The following is a 20,036-nucleotide window of genomic DNA, read 5'->3' on the forward strand; positions in this document are numbered from 1 at the left end:
AAACCCCAGCCAGTCATATCAGCAGGAACAAAACCACGTATCAATACTAAACAAGATAAACAGCAGCAGTAACAGCAGAATCCAACCCCTGCAGTCACTAATGAACTTGCTGATGTCTCAGGAACCATTGTGACTGAGTGAATCCCTTCCCACACACAGAGCAGTTAAATGGTCTCTTAGTGTGAGTGCATTGGTGAGCCAGCAGGTTGAACCCCAGGCACGGAGCAAGTGAACGGCCTCTGCCCAGTGTGAACTCGCTGGTGAGCAGTGAGGTTGGATGACCGATTGAATCCTTTCCCACACACAGAGCAGCTGAATGGCCTCTCTCCAGTGTGAACTCGCTGGTGTAAAACAAGATTGGATGACTGCCTGAAACTCTTTCCACAGTCAGTGCAGCTGAATGGCTTCTCCTCAGTGTGAATTCGTTGGTGTCTCAGCAGGGTGGGTAAAACTGTGAATCCCTTCCCACACATGGAACAAGTAAATGGTCTCTCCCCAGTGTGAATCCGTTGGTGTGCAACGAGAGAGGTTGCCTGTCTGAAACTCTTTCCACAGGAAGTGCAGCTGAATGGCTTTTGAGTGTGAATCCGCTGGTGTGACAGCAGGTGGGATGACCCAGTGAATCCCTCCCCACACATGGAGCAGGTAAAAGGCCTCTCCCCAGTGTGAACTCGCTGGTGTAATGTGAAGTTGGATGACTGAGTGAATCTCTTTCCACACTCAGGGCAGGCGAACAGTCTCTCCCCAGTGTGAGTGCGTTGGTGTGCCGTGAGTGCTGAAGAATGCCTGAACCTCTTTCCACAGGTAGTGCAGCTGAATGGCTTCTCCTCGGTGTGAATTCGCTGGTGTGACAAAAGGCCAGATAACTGAGTGAAAGCCTTCCCACACACAGAGCAGGTGAATGCCCTCTTCCCCGTGTGAACTCGCTGGTGTAATGATAGGTTGGATGACTGAGTGAATCCTTTCCCACATATAGAACAGGTGAATGGCCTCTCCCCAGTGTGACTGCGTTGATGGTTTTCCAGCAGGGATGGATAATTGAATCCTTTCCCACAATCTTCACATTTCCACCGTTTCTCCATGGTACCGGTATCCGTGTGTCTCTCGAGGTTGGACAATCAGTTCAAGTCTTGTCCAAACATTGAACAAATGTATGGTTTTTCCTCACCTTGTATTTTGCAATGTTTTCTCAAGCTGAATAACTGGTTAAAGCTCTTTCCACAGTCAGTTCACTGGAACACTCACTCGGGTGTGTGTGTCTCGGTGCTTTTCCAGTCACTGATGTTTGAAATCATAGAAACCCTACAGTGCAGAAGGAGGCCATTCGGCCCATCGAGTCTGCACCGACCACAACCCCACCCAGGCCCTACCTGTTCTTTTGGAACAGTTGATCATTTATCCTTCCACATTCAAAGACCGATGATATTCAGATCCTGATGAATGGAGTTACTCAACCAGAGCTTGATCTGACGTTTCACATCTGCAAATCCTTCGCTTCTGATCTCCTGTAGAAACAGTTCACAAACTCCGCTTCTCCGGGACAAACAAGCGCCAAGGCCAGCAATGACACTGCGCATGCTCCACATCACAACGCCCGGGGACTGATTGACGGCAGGTGCGGGCCAATAGGAAGAGGGGGCGGGGCTGGAGGACGGAGCGGGAGCGGCTGGTCCTCCAACCAATCAGAGTGAATGGGGGGCGGCCAGGTCGGGAGTGGAGCATGCGCGGCAATGGTAAGGCGGTTGTGAGCCTGGCAACGCAGCGTGCGGTCTGAGCATGCTCAGTGTCAGTCATAGTGTCGGGGAGGGTGAGGAATGGAAACCACGGCTGCGCTGGAAACGGCCTCGGGCCCCGCCTTCCCCGCGGGGACAAGCCCAAGGGCGGCGGGCTCGCGAGCTGCCATCTTACGAGTGTGAATGAGGGCGCTCAGAGAGGCGGAGCTTCCTCCCCGGTAATGGGCCTGGGTTACCTAGGCAACTATCTTGGGAGACGAAGTGGGTCTGGTTCAGCTGTCCTGCAAGGGTGGCCATCTTGGTGAGGGTATAGTGAGTGGGCGGAGCTTCTCCCCGTTGCAAGGTGCGGGTTACCCAGGCAACCGGCCGCCGCCATCTTGGAGCGGGACAGAGACTGGGATTGACAAATTGGGGAGAGAATATTCCAGAGAAACGAGAATTGTCTGCTCTGAATTTCTATCCTGTACTCATTGTGAGCACTCTTTTCAAACCATTATCCAGGGGAGGATTTACACAAATTAAAATAAACATCAAAATCTGACAGAGATTTATCAGGAGCTGAATATCATCGACCTCTGCATGAGGAAGGAGAAATGTTTGTTTGGTCTGTGGGAAAAGATTTCAAACATCAGTGTGACTGGAAAAGCACCGAGACACACACATGAGTGAGAGTGTTCGAGTGAGCTAACTATGGAAAGAGCTTCAACCAGTTACTCAGCCTGAAAAACATCACACCATTCACAGCGAGGAGAAACTGTACATGTGTTGTGTGTGTGAACGAGGCTTCAACTGATTGTCCAACCCGGAGAGACACAAGGGCACCGGCACCATGAAGAAACCATGGAAATGTGGGGACTGTGAGAAGGGATTCAATTATCCATCCCGCCTGGAAATCCATCAGCACAGTCACACTGGGAACAGCATCACAGAGAGACCGCGGAAATGTGAGGATTGTGGTGAAGGATTCTATTATCCATGTCTGCTGGAAGTCCATTGACACAGTCACGCTGGGGAGAAGCTATTCACCTCTTGTGTGTGTGGAAAAGGATTTATTAAGGCAGTAAGCCTCATGTCACACCTGCAAATTCACACTGAGGAAAGACCGTATGGCTGCACATACTGTGAAAGGAGGTTTAAACAGTCATCTACCCTCACTGCACATCAGCAAATTCACACTGGGATGAGACCATTCAGCTTCTCCGTGGAAAGAGATTCACCCAGTCCTCCATCCTGTTAATATACCAATCACTCACACGAGGGAGAAGCAATTCATCTGCTCCATATGTGAGAAAGGATTTACTCAGTCATCTGGCCTTTGGTCACACCACAGAGTTCACACTGAGGAGAGGCCATACCCTTGCTCTGTCTGTGGGAAGGAATTTACTCAGTTATCTCACCCTGCTAACATACCAGAGAAATCACACTGGGAAGAAGCCACACAGCTGCACTTCCTGTGGGAAGAGCTTCAGGTCTTCATCCAACCTCAGTACACAGAAGCGTGTTCACACTGGGGAGAAATCATTCACCTGCTCCGAGTGTGGGATGGAATTCACTCAGTCAGCCAACCTAGAAATACACAAGAGAATTCACACTGAGGAGAAACCATTCAGCTGCACCTCCTGTGGAAAGAGTTTCAGGCAGTTATCCACACTCACTGAACACCAATGCACTCACACTGGGGAGAGGCCATTCACCTGCGCTGTGTGGGGGAAGGGATTCACTCAGTCAGCCAGCCTCATGTTAAACCAGCAAGTTCACACTGAGGAGAGTCTGTTCAACTGCACTCACTGTAGAAAGAAATTCAGGCAGTCTTCCGCGCTCACTGCACACCAGCGAATTCACATTAGGGAAAAATCATTCAACTGCTCCGTATGTGGGAAGGGCTTCACTCAGTCATCTGGGCTTTGGTCACACCAGCGAGTTCTCACTGGGGAGAAGCCATTCAGCTGAACTCTCTGTGAAAAGAGTTCCAGATCTTCATCTGATCTGAACGTACAAAGCGAGTTCACACTGGGGAGAGGTCGTTCACCTGCTGTGTGTGTGGAAAGGGTTTCACTCGGTCAGCCAATCTGCGGACACACCAGAGCGTTCACAAGTGACTGCAGGAGTTGGATTATATTGTTATTTGCTGTTAAGCACACCTAGGGTTGTTAGTCTATTTTTTATTTGGTTTGTTTCTGCTGGTGTTAACAGCCCTATTGCAGACAGAACTGTAATATTGTGGATATCCCTTGATTTTTGGGGCTGCTGAGTCCCTATTTAAAAGCACCATCTGTGATCTTTCTCTCTAACTCAAGAACTCTCGACAGGTATGAGTTTGCAATAAAATTATCAACCTCCACTTGAATTCCATGTTGGTCGTTGATGCAAAATCTACAACTCAGTGTTGAAATGTTCCATCTCCAATCATTAAATGCTGATTAATCTTTGCTGACGATTCTCACTGACTTAAATATTCTTTACAATGGGAACTCCAGTACATTATCAAGGTACATTGAACAAAACAGAAAAATATTTCACAGTCACATCAGTAAAATCTTCATCAATCAACACTGATACTGATGAAACTTGGAAGTCGCTGAGTTCTCTCATTTCTGACACTGCAGCAGCAACATTTGGTAAAAGTTGCAAAGATGGTTTGAGACCCACTCAGCAGAGATGACATCTGTCATTGAAGCAAAAAGCAAAACCTACCTGATGTACAACATCAACCCAAAAGCTGGAACACTGTGTCACTTGAATGTAGCCAGGACAGATGTGTAAAAAGCAGAGAGAGATTGTGCAAATAATCATTGGATCAGCCTATTTCAAGAAATGCAAATTGTCTGTGGCAACAGAAATCTCTGTGCTGTGTATGATGGGATTAGGAGAGTAGTTGGCCTTCCCATCATCAAAGTTGCTCCCCTGAAATTGTCACTTGAGCTGGAAAAGGCTATTGATTGCAAACCTACCTCAGTTGATCTTTCTCTACACCCTCGCTATGACTGTATCACGACATTCTGCACTCTCTCCTTCCCAATGTACGGTATGCTTTGTCTGTATAGCGCACAAGAAACAATATTTTTCGCTGTATACTAATACATGTGACAATAATAAATCAAACAGACCGCACAGAGAAACTAACTTTATAACAATCAGGATAGAATTAAACACACTGGTATGTTGGGATGTCCTGTGGTTGTGAAAGGCTCTGTAGAAATGTAAGTTTATAAATTGAAGATTTACGTTCTCTGATCTTGTTATCTGGAACTGAATTGATTTCAGCCACCCCCATCTTGTCATTTATTAAATTCACTTTGGTTCAGACAAGACTTTAACCAATTAAGACAAAGGCAGAATTCTCTGGATAGTAAATTTAAAAATAAGTTTATTCAATGAGAGAGGTTTACTGAACAACTTTAAGACATTGGCTTTTATAACTTGATGTGGGTGATCAGTCTGGAAGGTTAACCCTCTCTGGCTCCTTCTTTGACAGGACTTTTTGTGGAATTCAGCCTCGGGAGTCTGGCTTCTTCTTAGACATTAATTTCCTTGAAACTCAGCCTCGGGACTCTTCAGTATTTGGCCAGCAGGGAAGACCTTTGGAACCTCTACTTTTATCCCCTTACATCAGAGTTGGGCCTGTTTAACATGACAATTGGTCAATTTGATGAGATTAATTCAATTGAATCCCCAATATTTACACCACCTTTTCTCTTCATCTTATTCAGGAATACAACAGAATTGTTTCAGACTATCCCATTACCTGATTCCATACAATCCCTTGTTCATACAGTTTCAAATATTGAAGAGTTTGAAGGTCCCTCTCGCCAGTACATTTATCTTCATTGCACATTCTTTACATACACAGCAATAAGCTTTTACATTTTTACAGTAAATAAAACTCAGCCTTTTACTATAACTACTGATTCATTAATTGCAACTTAATACAATCATGTTAATGGCTGGTGGCTAATTAATACAGGATTCTTTAATTCATTTGGTTAATAGAAGATTCACTGGTTCAAAAAGACACACGATGGAAGACAATAGGTTTCTTTCTTATTCACCTTGATCAGACTGAACAATCGACCTTATTCTTGAGCCAGATTTGACGGAATATAATGTCCTGTAGCTTATCAAAATGAGAGAAGAAATTCTTAGTTTAAACAATTTCTGCTGGTTATGCAGTTTCCACAAGCATTTGGGTGATTACAGCATTAATTTTTAAAATAAAGCTTCATTCACATGTTAGAGTTTAAGATTGTTTCCTTGACCTTGTTACTTAGAATGTTCAAGGAACAATACAGCACAGTAACAGGCACTTGGGCCCACCAAGCCTGTGCCAATAGAGCTTCTATCTCTCTGTTCACCTCCTGTCTGTCTATCAAGATACACCTTGAACATTGCTAAGGTGCCTGCTTCCACCCGCTCCACTGGCAGTGCATTCCAGGCACCCAGCACCTCTACAGAGTCATAGAGGTTAACAGCATGGAAACAGGCCCTTTGGCTCAACTTGTCCATGCTGCCCCTTTTTTTAAACGACTAAGCGAGTCCGAATTGCCCGCATTTGGCCCATATCCCTCGATAGCAATCTTGCTCGTAACTGTCTAAACGTTTTTCAAAAGACAAAATTGTACCCACCTCTACTACTACCTCTGGCAGCTTGTTCCAGACACTCGCCACCTCTGTGTGAAAAAGTTGCCCCTCTGGACCCTTTTGTATCTCTTCCCTCTCACCTTAAACCGAGGCACTCTAGTTTTAGACTTTGGGAAAAGTTATTGAGTATCTCACTGATCTATGCCCCTCATTATTTTATAGACCTCTATAAGATCACTCCAAAGCCTCCTACGCTCCAGAGGAAAAAGTCCCAGTCTATGCAGCCTATCCTTATAACTCAAACCATCAAGTCCTGGGAGCATCCTAATAAATCTTTTCTGCACTCTTTCTAGTTTAATAATATCTTTTCTATAATAGGGTGACCAGACCTGTATGCTGTATAACAAGTGTGGCCTTACCAATGTCTTGTGCAACTTCAACAAGACGTCCCAACTCCTGTATTCAGTGTTCTGACCAATGAAACCAAGCATGCCGAATGCCTTCTTCACCACTCTGTCCACTCGTGGCTCCACTTTCAATGAGCTATGAACATGTACCCTTAGATCTCTTTGTTCTATAACTCTCCCCAATGCCCTATCATTAACTAAGTCCTATCCTGGTTCGATCTACCAAAATGCATCACCTCGCACTTATCTAAATTAAACTCCATCTGCCATTCGTCATCCCATTGGCCCAATTGATCAAGAACCCATTGCAATCCGAGCTAACCATCTTCACTGTCCACTATGCCACCCACCTTGATGTCATCTGCAAACTTACTAATCACACCTCCTAAATTCTCATCCAAATCATTAATATAAATGACAAATAACAGTGGACCCAGCACCGATCCCTGAGGCACACCACTGGTCACAGGCCTTCAGTTTGAAAAACAACCACCTACAATCACCCTCTGTCTTCTGTCATCAAGCCAATTTTGTATCCATTTGGCTACTTCACCCTGGATCCCGTGAGATTTAATCTTATGCAACAACCTACCATGAAGTACCATGTCAAAGGCCTTGCTAAAGTCCATGTAGACAACAACAACTGCACTGCCCTCATCTACCTTCTTGGTTACCCCTTCAAAAAACTCAATCAAACTTCTGAGACATGGTTTTCCACTCACAAAGCCATGCTGACTGTCCCTGATCAGTCCTTGTGTCTCTAAATGCCTGTACATCCTGTCTCTCAGAATACCTTCGACCAGCGTACCCACTACAGATGTGAGGCTCACCAGCCTGTAGTTCCCAGGCTTTTTCCTGCAGCCCTTTCTAAACAAAGGCACAACATTTGCCATCCTCCAATCTTCAGGCACCTCAGCTGTGGATGTCAATTCAAATATCTCTGCTCGGGGACTCGCAATTTCCTCCCGAGCCTCCCACAACGTCCTAGGACACACTTCATCAGGTCCTGGGGATTTATCTACCTTGATGTGCTTTAAAACTTCGAGCACATCCTTCTCTGTTCTGTGCACACTTCTCAAGACATCACTATTTATTTTCCCAAGTTCCCTAAACATCCATGCCTCAACAGTAAATACTGATGAGAAATATTCATTTAGGATCTCACCCATCTCTTGTGGATCCGCACATCGATGACCTTGTTGACCCTTAAAAGACCCTACTCTCTATACTCTGTATTTGTAGAATCTCTGGATTCTCCTTTGCCTTATCTGCCAAAGCAATCTCATGTCCCCTTTTTGCTCGCCTGATTTCTCTCTTAACTGTACTCCTACACCCTCTATACACTTCAAGGGATACACTTGATCCCAGCTGCCTATACATGTCATGTGCCTCCTCCTTCTTCTTGACCAGGGCCTCAATATCCCAAGTCATCCAGGATTCCCTACTTCTACCAGCCTTGCCCCTCACTCAAAGAGGAATGTGCTTTTCCTGAACCCTGGTTAACACACTTTTGAAAGTCTCCCACCTACCAGACGTCCCTTTACCTTCCCACAGACTCCCCCAATTAACTTTTGAAAGTTCCTGCCTGATACCATCAAAATTTAGAATTTTAACCTTTGGGCCTGACCAATCATTCTCTATAGCTATCTTAAAACTAATAGAATTATGGTCACTGGTCCCAAAGTGATCCCTCACTAACACTTCTGTCACCTGCCCTTCCTTATTTCCCAAGAGGAGGTCATGTTTTGCCCCCTCTCTAGTCGGGCCATCCACATACTGAATGAGAAATTCCTCCTGAATACATTCAACAAATTTCTCTCTATCCAACCCTCTCATACTATGGCTGTCCCAGTCAATGTTGAGAAAGTTAAAATCGCCGACTATTACCACCCTATTTTTTGGAACTATTTGTAATCTCCTTACATATTTGCTCCTCAATTTCCCGCTGACTATTTGGGGGCCTATAGTACATCCGTATCAAAGTGATTTTCCCCCTTCTTACTTCTCAGTTCTACCCATATAGACTCAGTGGGCGAACCCTCGGATATATCCCCTCAGTACTGCTGTGATGTTTTCCCTCATCAAAAGTGCAACTCCCCCTCCTCTCTTACCTCCTGTTCTATCTTTCCTATAGCATCTGTACCCTGAAACATTGAGCTGCCAGTCTTGTCCCTCCCTCAGCCATGTTTCAGTAATAGCTATAATATCCCAGTCCCACGTACCCATCCATGCCCTGAGTTCATCTGCCTTGCCTGTTAGGCCTCTTGCATTGAAATAAATGCAGTTTAATCTGGACTTCCCTTGCTCTCTGCTCTGCTTTTGACTGACCTGTCCAGTACTAGGATTACTGACACTGTCTTTACTATTTCATGTGCTCTCTTTAACTTCTGTCCTCAATCTTCTCTTCTGTCTCCCTATTGCTTTGGATCCCACCCCCCTGCCAAACTAGTTTAAACCCTCCCGAGTGGCTCTAGCAAATCTCCCCGCCAGGATGTTAGTCCCCCTCCAGTTCAGGTGTAACCTGTCCCTCTTGAACAGGTCACCCCTTCCCCAGAAGAGATCCCAATGATCCACAAATCTAAATCCCTGCCTCCTGCACCAGCTCTCAAGCCAGGCATTCATCTGCCTAATCTTCCTATTCCTACTCTCACTAACATGTGGCACCGGCAGTAATCCAGAAATTACTACCTTCGAGGTCTTGCACTGTAGTCTGCTGCCTAACTCACTAAATTCACTCTTCAGGACCTCATCCTTTTTCACCATGTATGTGAAAACTTTCCCCGCATGTTTCCCCGAACCTCATCACCTCTCACCTTGTGCCCTCTTGTAGTCGACCCTTCTTCCCTGGGGAAAAGCCTCTGACAATCCACCCTACATTTGCTTCTCATAGTTTTGTGGAGGTCACTCCTCAGCATCCGTCTTTCCAGTGAAAACAATCTGAACTTGTCCAACCTCTTCTTGTACCTTAAATCCTCCAGAACAGCAACATACCCTTTGACCCTCAGGAAAGGCTAGGGCTGTTTTTCTCTGGGACAGAGAAGACTGAAGGGTGACCTGATGCAACTCTTTAAGATTATGAAGGGGTTCAACATTCCAATAGGGATTTCAGTGAGAAACCTCTTTACCCAGCGAGTGGTGAGAATGTGGAACTCACTATCACAGTGAGTGGTTGAGGTGAACAGCATGAATACATTGAAGGGGAAGCTCGATACATACATGAGGGAGAAAGGAATAGAAGGATATGCTGATGGGGGAGATGAAGAGGGGTGGGTGGAGGCTCATGTGGAGCATAAATACTGACACAGACCAATTGGGCCGACTGGCCTGCCCTGTGCTGTAGACTCAATGGAACAGAGACAAATGTATTTATTTTAGATCTACCTGTAGCGATAGGAAAAACATTATTTACTATCCAGGATAAAATAAATGTCCTTCATCAACTTTTGTGGATCATTTCAGTGGAAATGTGCTCTCCCAGGCTCAAAGAGCATCTGCCCACTGGAAGCAAAGTTGTGAGACCGGCCAGTCCAGCAGAAAGAAGCTCGCTGACTCTCCCATTTCACCAACTGTCAGAATGAACATGGTTCAGTCCTGGATCTGATCAACAGCAGCAATAACAGCAGAATCCAACCACCGTAATCAATTATGAACTCGCTGGTGTCTCAGCAGGGTAGATGACTGAGTGAATTCTTTCCCACAGTCAGAGCAGGTGAATGGTCTCTCCCCAGTGTGGACTTGCTGGTGTCTTCTCAGGTTGGACAAATCTCGGAACTGCTTCCCACAATCAGAGCAGGTAAATGGTCTCTCCCCAGTGTGAACTCGCTGGTGTTTTTGCAGAGTGGATGAATCTTTGAATTTCTTCGCACACACTGTGCAGATGAACGGCCTCTCCTCAGTGTGAATTCGTTGGTGTGTCAGCAAATGGGTTGAAGTTTTGAATCCCTTCCCACAGTCAGAACAGATGAATGACCTCTCCTCGGTGTGAACCTGTCGGTGTCGTATCAGGTTGGATAACCATCTGAACCTTCTTGCGCAGTGAGAGCAGCTGAATTGTTTCCGCTCAGTGTGAACTCGCTGGTGTGTCTGCAGGTTGGATGACTGAGTGAATCCCTTCCCACACTGAGAGCAGGTAAACGGCCTCTCCCCAGTGTGAGCTCGCTGGTGTGTCAGCAAATCGGAGAACTGATTGAATCTCTTCCCACACTCAGAGCAGCTGAATGGCCCCTCCCCAGTGTGAATTCGCTGGTGCGTCTGCAGGTTGGATAACTGAGTGAATCCCTTCCCACACTCAGAGCAAACAAATGGCCTCTCCCCAGAGTGAACTCGCTGATGTATCTTCAGGGTGGATGAATGTTTGAAACCTTTCCCACATGCAGTGCAGGTGAATGGCCTTTCCTTAGTGTGAATTCGCTGGTGTGTCAGCAGGTGGGATGAATTTGTGAATCCCTTCCCACAATCAGAGCAGGTAAACGGCCGCTCCCCAGTGTGAATGCGTCGGTGAGTTTCTAGTTTTGAGGGGGTTATGAATCTCTTTCCGCAGTCCTCACATTTCCATGGTTTCTCCGTGGTGCAGGTGTCCTTGTGTCTCTCCATGTTCAACGATCAAATTAGGTTTCTGCACACAGGACACCCGGCTCCAAATGGGAATGTTTTTTCAAGCTGTGTAACTGGTTAAAACTGGAACACTCAGTTCAGAGTGTGTGTGTTGATGCTTTTCTGGTCACACTGATAGTTAATAACTGCTGAAGCTGATAGAGCAGACAATTATTTCTCCATCTGGATTCAAAGGCCACTGATGTTCACTTTGCAATGAATCAACGAAATCTTTCAGATCCTGATGCGACGTTTGATTTAAGATTTCTGGCTTAAATCCTCACTTCTAACATCTGTAAAAGAAGTTGACAAAAGTAATCAGCGTGAGTACAGGATAGAAATTCAGAACAGACAATTCTAGTTCCTCTGGAGCACGTTTTCCTCTCTCATTCCCCAAAATCTGTAAATTTCATTCGCACACATTGGGAGGCAATGCCCGAGTGGTATTATCACGAGATTATTCATCCAAAACTCAGCTAATGTTCTGGGGACCCAGGTTCGAATGACGCCACGGCAGTCGGTAGAATTTGAATTCAATAAAAAAAATGTGGAATTAAGAATCTATTGATGATTGTGAAACCATTGTCGATTGTCGGAAAACCCCATCTGGTTCACTAATGCCCTTTAGGGAAGGAAATCTGCCATCCTCACCTGTCCTGGCCTACATGTGACACCATAGCCACAGAAATGTGTTGGTTCTCAACTGCCCTCTGAAACAGCCCAGTGACCCAATCAGTTCAAGGGCAACGAGGGATGGGCAATAAATGCTGTAAGAAGTTTAACAACACCAGGTTAAAGCCCAACAGGTTTATTTGGTAGCAAAAGCCACACAAGCTTTCGGAGCTCTAAGCCCCTTCTTCAGGTGAAGAGGGGGCTTAGAGCTCCGAAAGTTTGTGTGGCTTTTGCTACCAAATAAACCTGTTGGACTTTAACCTGGTGTTGTTAAACTTCTTACTGTGTTTACCCCAGTCCAACGCCGGCATCTCCACATCAATAAATGCTGGCCAGCCAGTGATGCCCATGTCTCACGAATGAAGAAAAAAGAACTCTCCCTCCATTCTCATTCTGCTGGATCTAATATTCACCCTCCCAATTTTCCTGAAGAGGCTGATTGACAGACCTGGGCCAACCTTTCCAGAGTCTGCAGCCTCCCTGGATTCACTTCCTTTCCCTTCAGTTGCTGCAAGTTCCCAATTTCCCCCAGAAATGAGAAAAGAAATGGAAAGGGGAAGAAAAGAAAGTGTTTTACTCACAGATTTTGGCCTCTATTAAGGAGACAGGAGAAAGTTTCAGTCTGTGTGAAGTTCAACCTGCATTGTCACAAAGCCCGCGCTCTGGATTGTCTGGAGGGCCACAGCCCTTCCGGTCCTCCAACACTTCCCATGGGTCAACAATTCAGCATGAACGTCAGAGGGTGGGTTCTCCCCCGGAACATTCGCAGCTTCCCCTCGCCATTAGACATGCGCAGTCCCGGACTTGGGTGGGAGGGGCAGATCACCGAGCGGCTTCTCGCTCTGGCCGGAGCCGCCAGCCGGTTGCCTGGAAACCTTGGCTCGATGTGTTGCAGGGGGACGGGAACAATGGATGGGGGCGGGGCTCCCGGGTCCGCGCACCCGGGCCTGCGCATTGGAATCCGGGGACGTCACCGCGTAGCAGAGTGATTCTTATTGGCTGATTCAGGCAGGGCTTCGTTGTGACGTCAGAATACTGAAGTTGTCCAATGAGCTTCAGAGTGAAACTCCCTCCTCTGGACAACATCTGGGAGGAAATCAATGTTTCCCCCTTTCCATTTCTTTCCTCATTCTGGGGGAAATTGGGGACTTGCAGCAACTGAAGGGAAAGGAAGTGAATCCAGGAAGGCTGCAGACTCTGGAAAGCTTATAGACGAACATCGGAATTAGGAGCAGGACTCGGCCCAGGTATCTTTTTCTTTCTCTCTCAAAGATATTGACATCCTTTAGCCCCCTCAGTTTGACACATTTATTTATGTGGCTAATAGGATAGCCTCTTACCCAATGTTCACAATTAATGGGGGAATTTTCCCAGGAGAAAGCTAACATTTAAATGAACAGAAAATTTGTATGGTACAGAGATATAAGAACATAAGAACATAAGAAATAGGAGCAGGAGTAGGCCATCTAGCCCCTCGAGCCTGCCCCGCCATTCAATAAGATCATGGCTGATCTGACGTGGATCAGTACCACTTACCCGCCTGATCCCCATAACCCTTAATTCCCTTACCGATCAGGAATCCATCCATCCGCGCTTTAAACATATTCAGCGAGGTAGCCTCCACCACCTCAGTGGGCAGAGAATTCCAGAGATTCACCACCCTCTGGGAGAAGAAGTTCCTCCTCAACTCTGTCTTAAACCGACCCCCCTTTATTTTGAGGCTGTGTCCTCTAGTTTTAACTTCCTTACTAAGTGGAAAGAATCTCTCCGCCTCCACCCTATCCAGCCCCCGCATTATCTTATAAGTCTCCATAAGATCCCCCCTCATCCTTCTAAACTCCAACGAGTACAAACCCAATCTCCTCAGCCTCTCCTCATAATCCAAACCCCTCATCTCAGGTATCAACCTGGTGAACCTTCTCTGCACTCCCTCCAATGCCAATATATCCTTCCTCATATAAGGGGACCAATACTGCACACAGTATTCCAGCTGCGGCCTCACCAATGCCCTATACAGGTGCATCAAGACATCCCTGCTTTTATATTCTATCCCCTTCGCAATATAGGCCAACATCCCATTTGCCTTCTTGATCACCTGTTGTACCTGCAGACTGGGCTTTTGCGTCTCATGCACAAGGACCCCCAGGTCCCTTTGCATGGTAGCATGTTTTAATTTGTTTCCATTGAGATAGTAATCCCATTTGTTATTATTTCCTCCAAAGTGTATAACCTCGCATTTCTCAACGTTATACTCCATTTGCCATATCCTCGCCCACTCACTCAGCCTGTCCAAATCTCTCTGCAGATCTTCTCCGTCCTCCACACGATTCACTTTTCCACTTATCTTTGTGTCGTCTGCAAACTTCGTTACCCTACACTCCGTCCCCTCCTCCAGATCATCTATATAAATGGTAAATAGTTGCGGCCCGAGTACCGATCCCTGCGGCACGCCACTAGTTACCTTCCTCCAACCGGAAAAACACCCATTTATTCCGACTCTTTGCTTCCTGTCGGATAGCCAGTCCCCAATCCACTTTAACACACTACCCCCAACTCCGTGTGCCCTAATCTTCTTCAGTAGCCTTTTATGGGGCACCTTATCAAACGCCTTTTGGAAATCCAAAAACACCGCATCCACCGGTTCTCCTCCATCAACCGCCCTAGTCACATCTTCATAAAAATCCAACATGTTCGTCAAGCACGACTTTCCCCTCATGAATCCATGCTGCGTCTGATTGATCGAACCATTTCTATCCAGATGCCCTGCTATCTCCTCTTTAATAATGGATTCCAGCATTTTCCCTACTACAGACGTTAAGCTGACCGGCCTATAGTTACCCGCCTTTTGTCTCCTTCCTTTTTTAAACAGCGGCGTAACATTAGCCGTTTTCCAATCAACCGGCACTACCCCAGAATGCAACGAGTTTTGATAAATAATCACTAACGCATCCACTATTACCTCTGACATTTCTTTCAATACCCTGGGATGCATTCCATCCGGACCCGGGGACTTATCCACCTTCAGTCCCATTAGTCTACCCAGCACTGCCTCTCTGGTAACATTAATTGTATTAAGTATTTCTCCTGCTGCCAACCCTCTATCGTTAATATTTGGCAAACTATTTGTGTCCTCCACCGTGAAGACCGACACAAAAAACTTATTTAAAGACTCAGCCATATCCTCATTTCCCACTATTAACTCCCCCCTCTCGTCCTCCAAGGGTCCAACATTCACTCTAGCCACTCTATTCCTTTTTATATATTTATAAAAACTTTTACTATCATTTTTTATATTAATTGCTAGCCTAGCTTCATAGTCTATCCTTCCTTTCTTTATCGCTTTCTTAGTCTCTCTTTGTTGTTTCTTAAATTTTTCCCAATCACTTGTTTCTCCACTATTTTTGGCCACTCTGTACGCAGCTGTTTTTATTTTAATACTCTCCTTTATTTCCTTCGTTATCCATGGCTGGTTCTCCCTTTTCTTACAATCCTTGTTTTTTGCTGGAATATATTTTTGCTGAGAACTGAAAAGGATCTCCTTAAAAATCCTCCACTGTTCCTCAGCTATCCTACCTGCCAGCCTGCTCTCCCAGTCTACCTTAGCCAATTCATCCCTCATCCTATCATATTTCCCTCTGTTCAAACAGAGGACACTGGTTTGGGACCAAACTTTCTCCTCTTCCATCTGAATCAGAAATTCGACCATATTGTGGTCACTAGACCCAAGAGGGTCCTTCACAATAAGATCCTTAATTCTACCTACCTCGTTACACAATACCAGATCCAAAATAGCTCGTTCCCTCGTCGGTTCCGTAACATGCTGTTCAAGGAAACTATCCCGACAGCATTCTAAGAACTCTTCCTCCATTCCACCCTTACCGACTTGAGTCTGCCAGTCAATGTGCATGTTGAAGTCCCCCATGATTATTGCCGTTCCGTTTTTACACGCATCCCTTATCTGCTTGTTTATAGCCCTCCCTACCTCAACATTATTATTTGGGGGCCTATATACCACACCTACTAGTGTCTTTCTCCCTCTACTATTCCTCATCTCTACCCATAATGATTCCACGTTTTGTTCCTCAGAGCCTATGTCATCCCTCAGTACTACCCTGATATTATCTCTTATTAATAGCGCGACCCCACCACCTTTTCCTTCCTGTCTATTCTTCCTAAACGCCTGATACCCCTGGATATTCATCTCCCAGTCCTGGTCACCTTTCAGCCACGTTTCTGTAATGGCCACTAGATCGTACCCACTCGTGCTGATTTGCACCATCAACTCATTTACCTTGTTCCGAATGCTTCGTGCATTCAGGCAAAGTGTCCTTATTCCAGCTTTTATCTGGACCCGCTTTGATGAGTCGCGAACACCCTCTCCCTCTACTCCCTTATCTAAATTACCGCCTTCATTCACTTGCACCCTCTCCTCTACCATTAATTTTGTAATTCCCCTTACCCCTGCATCCTCCACCCCATCAATTAGTTCCTTGATCCTAGTCAACTCTTCTAGCTCCCCTCCCCCCAACCTATCTAGTTTAAATTCTCCCCAGTAACCTTAGCCAACCTACCGGCCAGGATATTGGTCCCCGTGTGATTCAAGTTCCACCCGTTTTTTGTATACAGATCACCCCTGCCCCTAAAGAGGTCCCAATGGTCCAGGAACCTGAATCCCTGCCCCCTGCACCAGTCCCTCAGCCACACATTCATCTTCCACCTCACTCCATTCCTGCCCTCACCTTCCCGTGGCACAGGTAGTAATCCTGAGATTACTACCTTTGCTTTCCTCTTTCTCAGCTGTCTCCCTAATTCCCTGTACTCCCTTTTCATGACCCCTTCTCCCTTCCTACCCACATCAGCGGTACCAATATGTACCGCTACCTCAGGCTCCTCTCCCTCCCACCTCAGGATTTCCGGGACGCGACTAGCGACATCCTGGATCCCGGCCCCAGGGCGGCAGACCACCATGCGAGAATCCCGCCTACCTCCGCAGAAACGCCTGTCTGTCCCCTTCACCATCGAGTCCCCGATTAATACCGCCTTCCTCCTCTTTTCCTTAGCCCTCTGAGTTACAGGGCTGGACTCCACTGCGGAGACACGGCCACTGCTGCTTCCCCCAGGCGGGCTGTCCCCCCCAGCAGTACTCAAGCAGGAGTACTTGTTGTGCAGAGGCAAATCCACTGGGGTGCTCTCAACCACCCTAGCCTTACCCTTCCTGGCCATCACCCACTTGGCCTCCTCCCGTTGCCCTGGTGTGACCACCTGATGATAGCTCTTGTCTATCACCTCCTCATTCTCCCTCATCAGCCTAAGATCCTCGAGCTGCAGTTCCAGCTCCCTAACACAGTCCCTCAGGAACCGCAGCTCGACACACCCCTCACAGATATGTATAATGTAGTTATATTGCATCTACTACGTTATTTATGATCCCTTATTTCTTGTCTTGAAATATATAGCAATGTGGCTACTTTATTTATTTCCAGTGATGGAGACATTACAACATAGAATGAATCAGTTTGGCAATACAGATCCATGCCAACTCTCTGTAGAGCAATTCAGTCAGTCCCATTCCCTCTCTATATTCCCATTCCCCTGAGTTTCACGTCACAATGGAATGGGGTGAGAGTGCCAGATAATCTGAGACTGGGGTGGAGTTGTGCAATGTCACTGAGGAGGAACAAAGTGGTCTTGACGATGATGTGGATATGTGGCTGGAAGCTCATCTTGGGGTGAAATATTTCACCATGGTTGTGAACAGCCTTGTTCAGCCTCAGACAGTTCCCAGGAAGAGGGAGAGAGTTTTTAAAAAAAGATTATTTATTAGTCGCAAGTAAGGCTTACATTAACATTGCAATGAAGTTCCTGTGAAATTCCCCTAGTCGCCACACTCCGATGCCTGTTCGGGTCAATGCGCTTTTTTAACCAGCACATCTTTCAGTTGCTGGCGAGGAAGTGGAGTTTGTAGTCAGACTGAAGACAATGGGTTCAGTTTTCCCAGTATTTATACAAAAGAAATTTCTGTTCTTTTAGTACTGGAAGTCAGATAAGTCAGGATGGTGTGTGAGTTGGAGGAACTTGGAGGTGATGGTGTTTATATCCACCTGCTACCTTGGTCCTTCTAGATGCTGGAGGTTGAGGGTTTAGGAGATTCTGTCAAAGTTCTTGTCAAGATGCAGATGTTTAAATCCCTCTTTTTCACCCCAGCCACTCCTACTTCTCTCTGTCTCCTCCCACAGTGCCACAGTGGGTCTTGTGTAGACCCAGACTGTGTGGCAGGGTCCCTTCCCTGAAGGACATCAATAAACCAGTTGTGTTTTTATGACAATTCAGCAGCTTTCATGGTTACCTTTTCCTCACGCTGACCCCACAAATTACCAGATTACCAGATTCATTCAACTCAAATTCACAACCCACCTTTGCGTTTTTGTGGGTTCTTTTTCACTCTGTTTTCTGTTTTAAATCAATTTTGCACTGTTTTAGAAGAGGGGGATTTGCAGTTGAGAAACTGAAACCAAACATGACATCAGAACCTGATGGAGTCGGCCAATTTATTGTAACCTGAATATCATTGTATTTTGAACATGGAAGAAAAAAGCGCCATTCACAGTGGAGAGAAAATGTACACGTGTTCTTTGTGTGGAGAATCATCTGGCCTTGAGGAACATAGTTGCAGTCACAACAGGAAAATAGCATGTGAGGATTGTGGGAAGGAATTCAATTACCCATCCCTGCTGGAAATTCATCGACGTAGTCACACTGGGGAGAGGCCATTCACCTGTTCCCAGTGTGGGAAGGGATTCACTCAGTTATCCAGCTTTCATATACACCAGAGGACTCATGCTGAGGAGAGGCCATTCACCTGCTCCCAATGTGGGAAAGGATTCAATTAGTCATCCAACCTCGCAACACACCAGCAAGTTCAACACTGGGGAGAAACCGTTCACCTGCTCTGAATGTGGGATGAGATTCGCTCACTCATCCACTCTGTTGATACAGTACAAACTCACACTCAGGAGAAGCCATTCACTTGCTCCCTGTGTGGGATGGGATTTGCTGACTTAACCAATTTGTTGAAACACCAGCAAGTTCACACTGCGGAGAGGCCATTCACCTGTTCCCAGTGTGGAAAGGGATTTGTTCAGTCAGCCACTTTGTTCACACACCAGTGAATTCACACTGGGGAAAGGCCATTCACCTGCTCTGTGTGTGGGAAAGGATTCAGTCGGTTATCAACTCTCCTGACACACCAGCGAGTTCACACTGGGAGAAGTCATTCATCTGCTCTGTGTGTGGGAAAGGATTCAATCACTCATCCAACCTAGCAATACACCAGCGAATCCACACAGAGGACAGGCCATTCATCTGTTATGTGTTTAGGAAGCGATTCAATCAGTCATCTAAGCTAGCAATACATCAGCGGGTTCACAGTGGGGAGAGACCATTCACCTGTTTGTAGTGTGGGAAGGGATATGTTACCTCATTGAATCTTCTGACACACCAGCGAACTCACAAGTAACTGTTGTGACTGGATTTCAAATTAGGGAGAAACCGTGAAAATGTGGAGACTGTGAGGAGAGTTTCAGTTATCCGTCAGAGCTGGAAGCTCAATGAGGATTCTTTGTTGATAGAGGTTTTTTACAAGCTACTCTGAGACTTGTCATCTCTCTGGAAGTTTCAAGGCAGTCTATACTCATTATAGCAAGTATATTTATGGTTGCTAACTATTCAAAGTGGGATTTACATTGGGAAGAGGAATGTTGCTTATTTGGAACTGAAATTGTGATAAGTTAGAAATTAAAGTTCTTTCCTTTCACTTTTAAATATTATTCAACTGTTAATAGTCAAACTGTTTCATTTGTTGGAATTATATTTGAACTTTTATTTAAAAATGTTTATTTTACCATGAAAAATCCCTAATTTGTCAGTGGAATCATTCCTGGAGTGAAGCATTCTATCCTCACACTTATGCCAAAATAGAAAAATTGTTGGGGTCTACTCTGATTTCCTAATGTAATTTAGAGGTTCTGGTCCAGGACCCTAACCGAAGGGATTC

General features: G+C 45.9%; 1 protein-coding gene across 1 annotated transcript in view; it reads right to left on the minus strand.

Annotated features, from left to right (window-relative positions):
* LOC144485387 (uncharacterized) overlaps positions 1 to 20,036 on the minus strand; it is a 43,581-nt gene that overhangs the window by 17,823 nt on the left and 5,722 nt on the right. The window contains 2 exon segments of the mRNA XM_078203575.1: positions 190 to 1,103; positions 10,427 to 11,278. Of these exon segments, the coding sequence (XP_078059701.1) occupies positions 190 to 1,103; positions 10,427 to 11,278 (1,766 nt within the window).

Source organism: Mustelus asterias, unplaced genomic scaffold, assembly GCF_964213995.1.
Source record: "Mustelus asterias unplaced genomic scaffold, sMusAst1.hap1.1 HAP1_SCAFFOLD_193, whole genome shotgun sequence".
NCBI classification, from domain to species: Eukaryota; Metazoa; Chordata; class Chondrichthyes; order Carcharhiniformes; family Triakidae; genus Mustelus; species Mustelus asterias.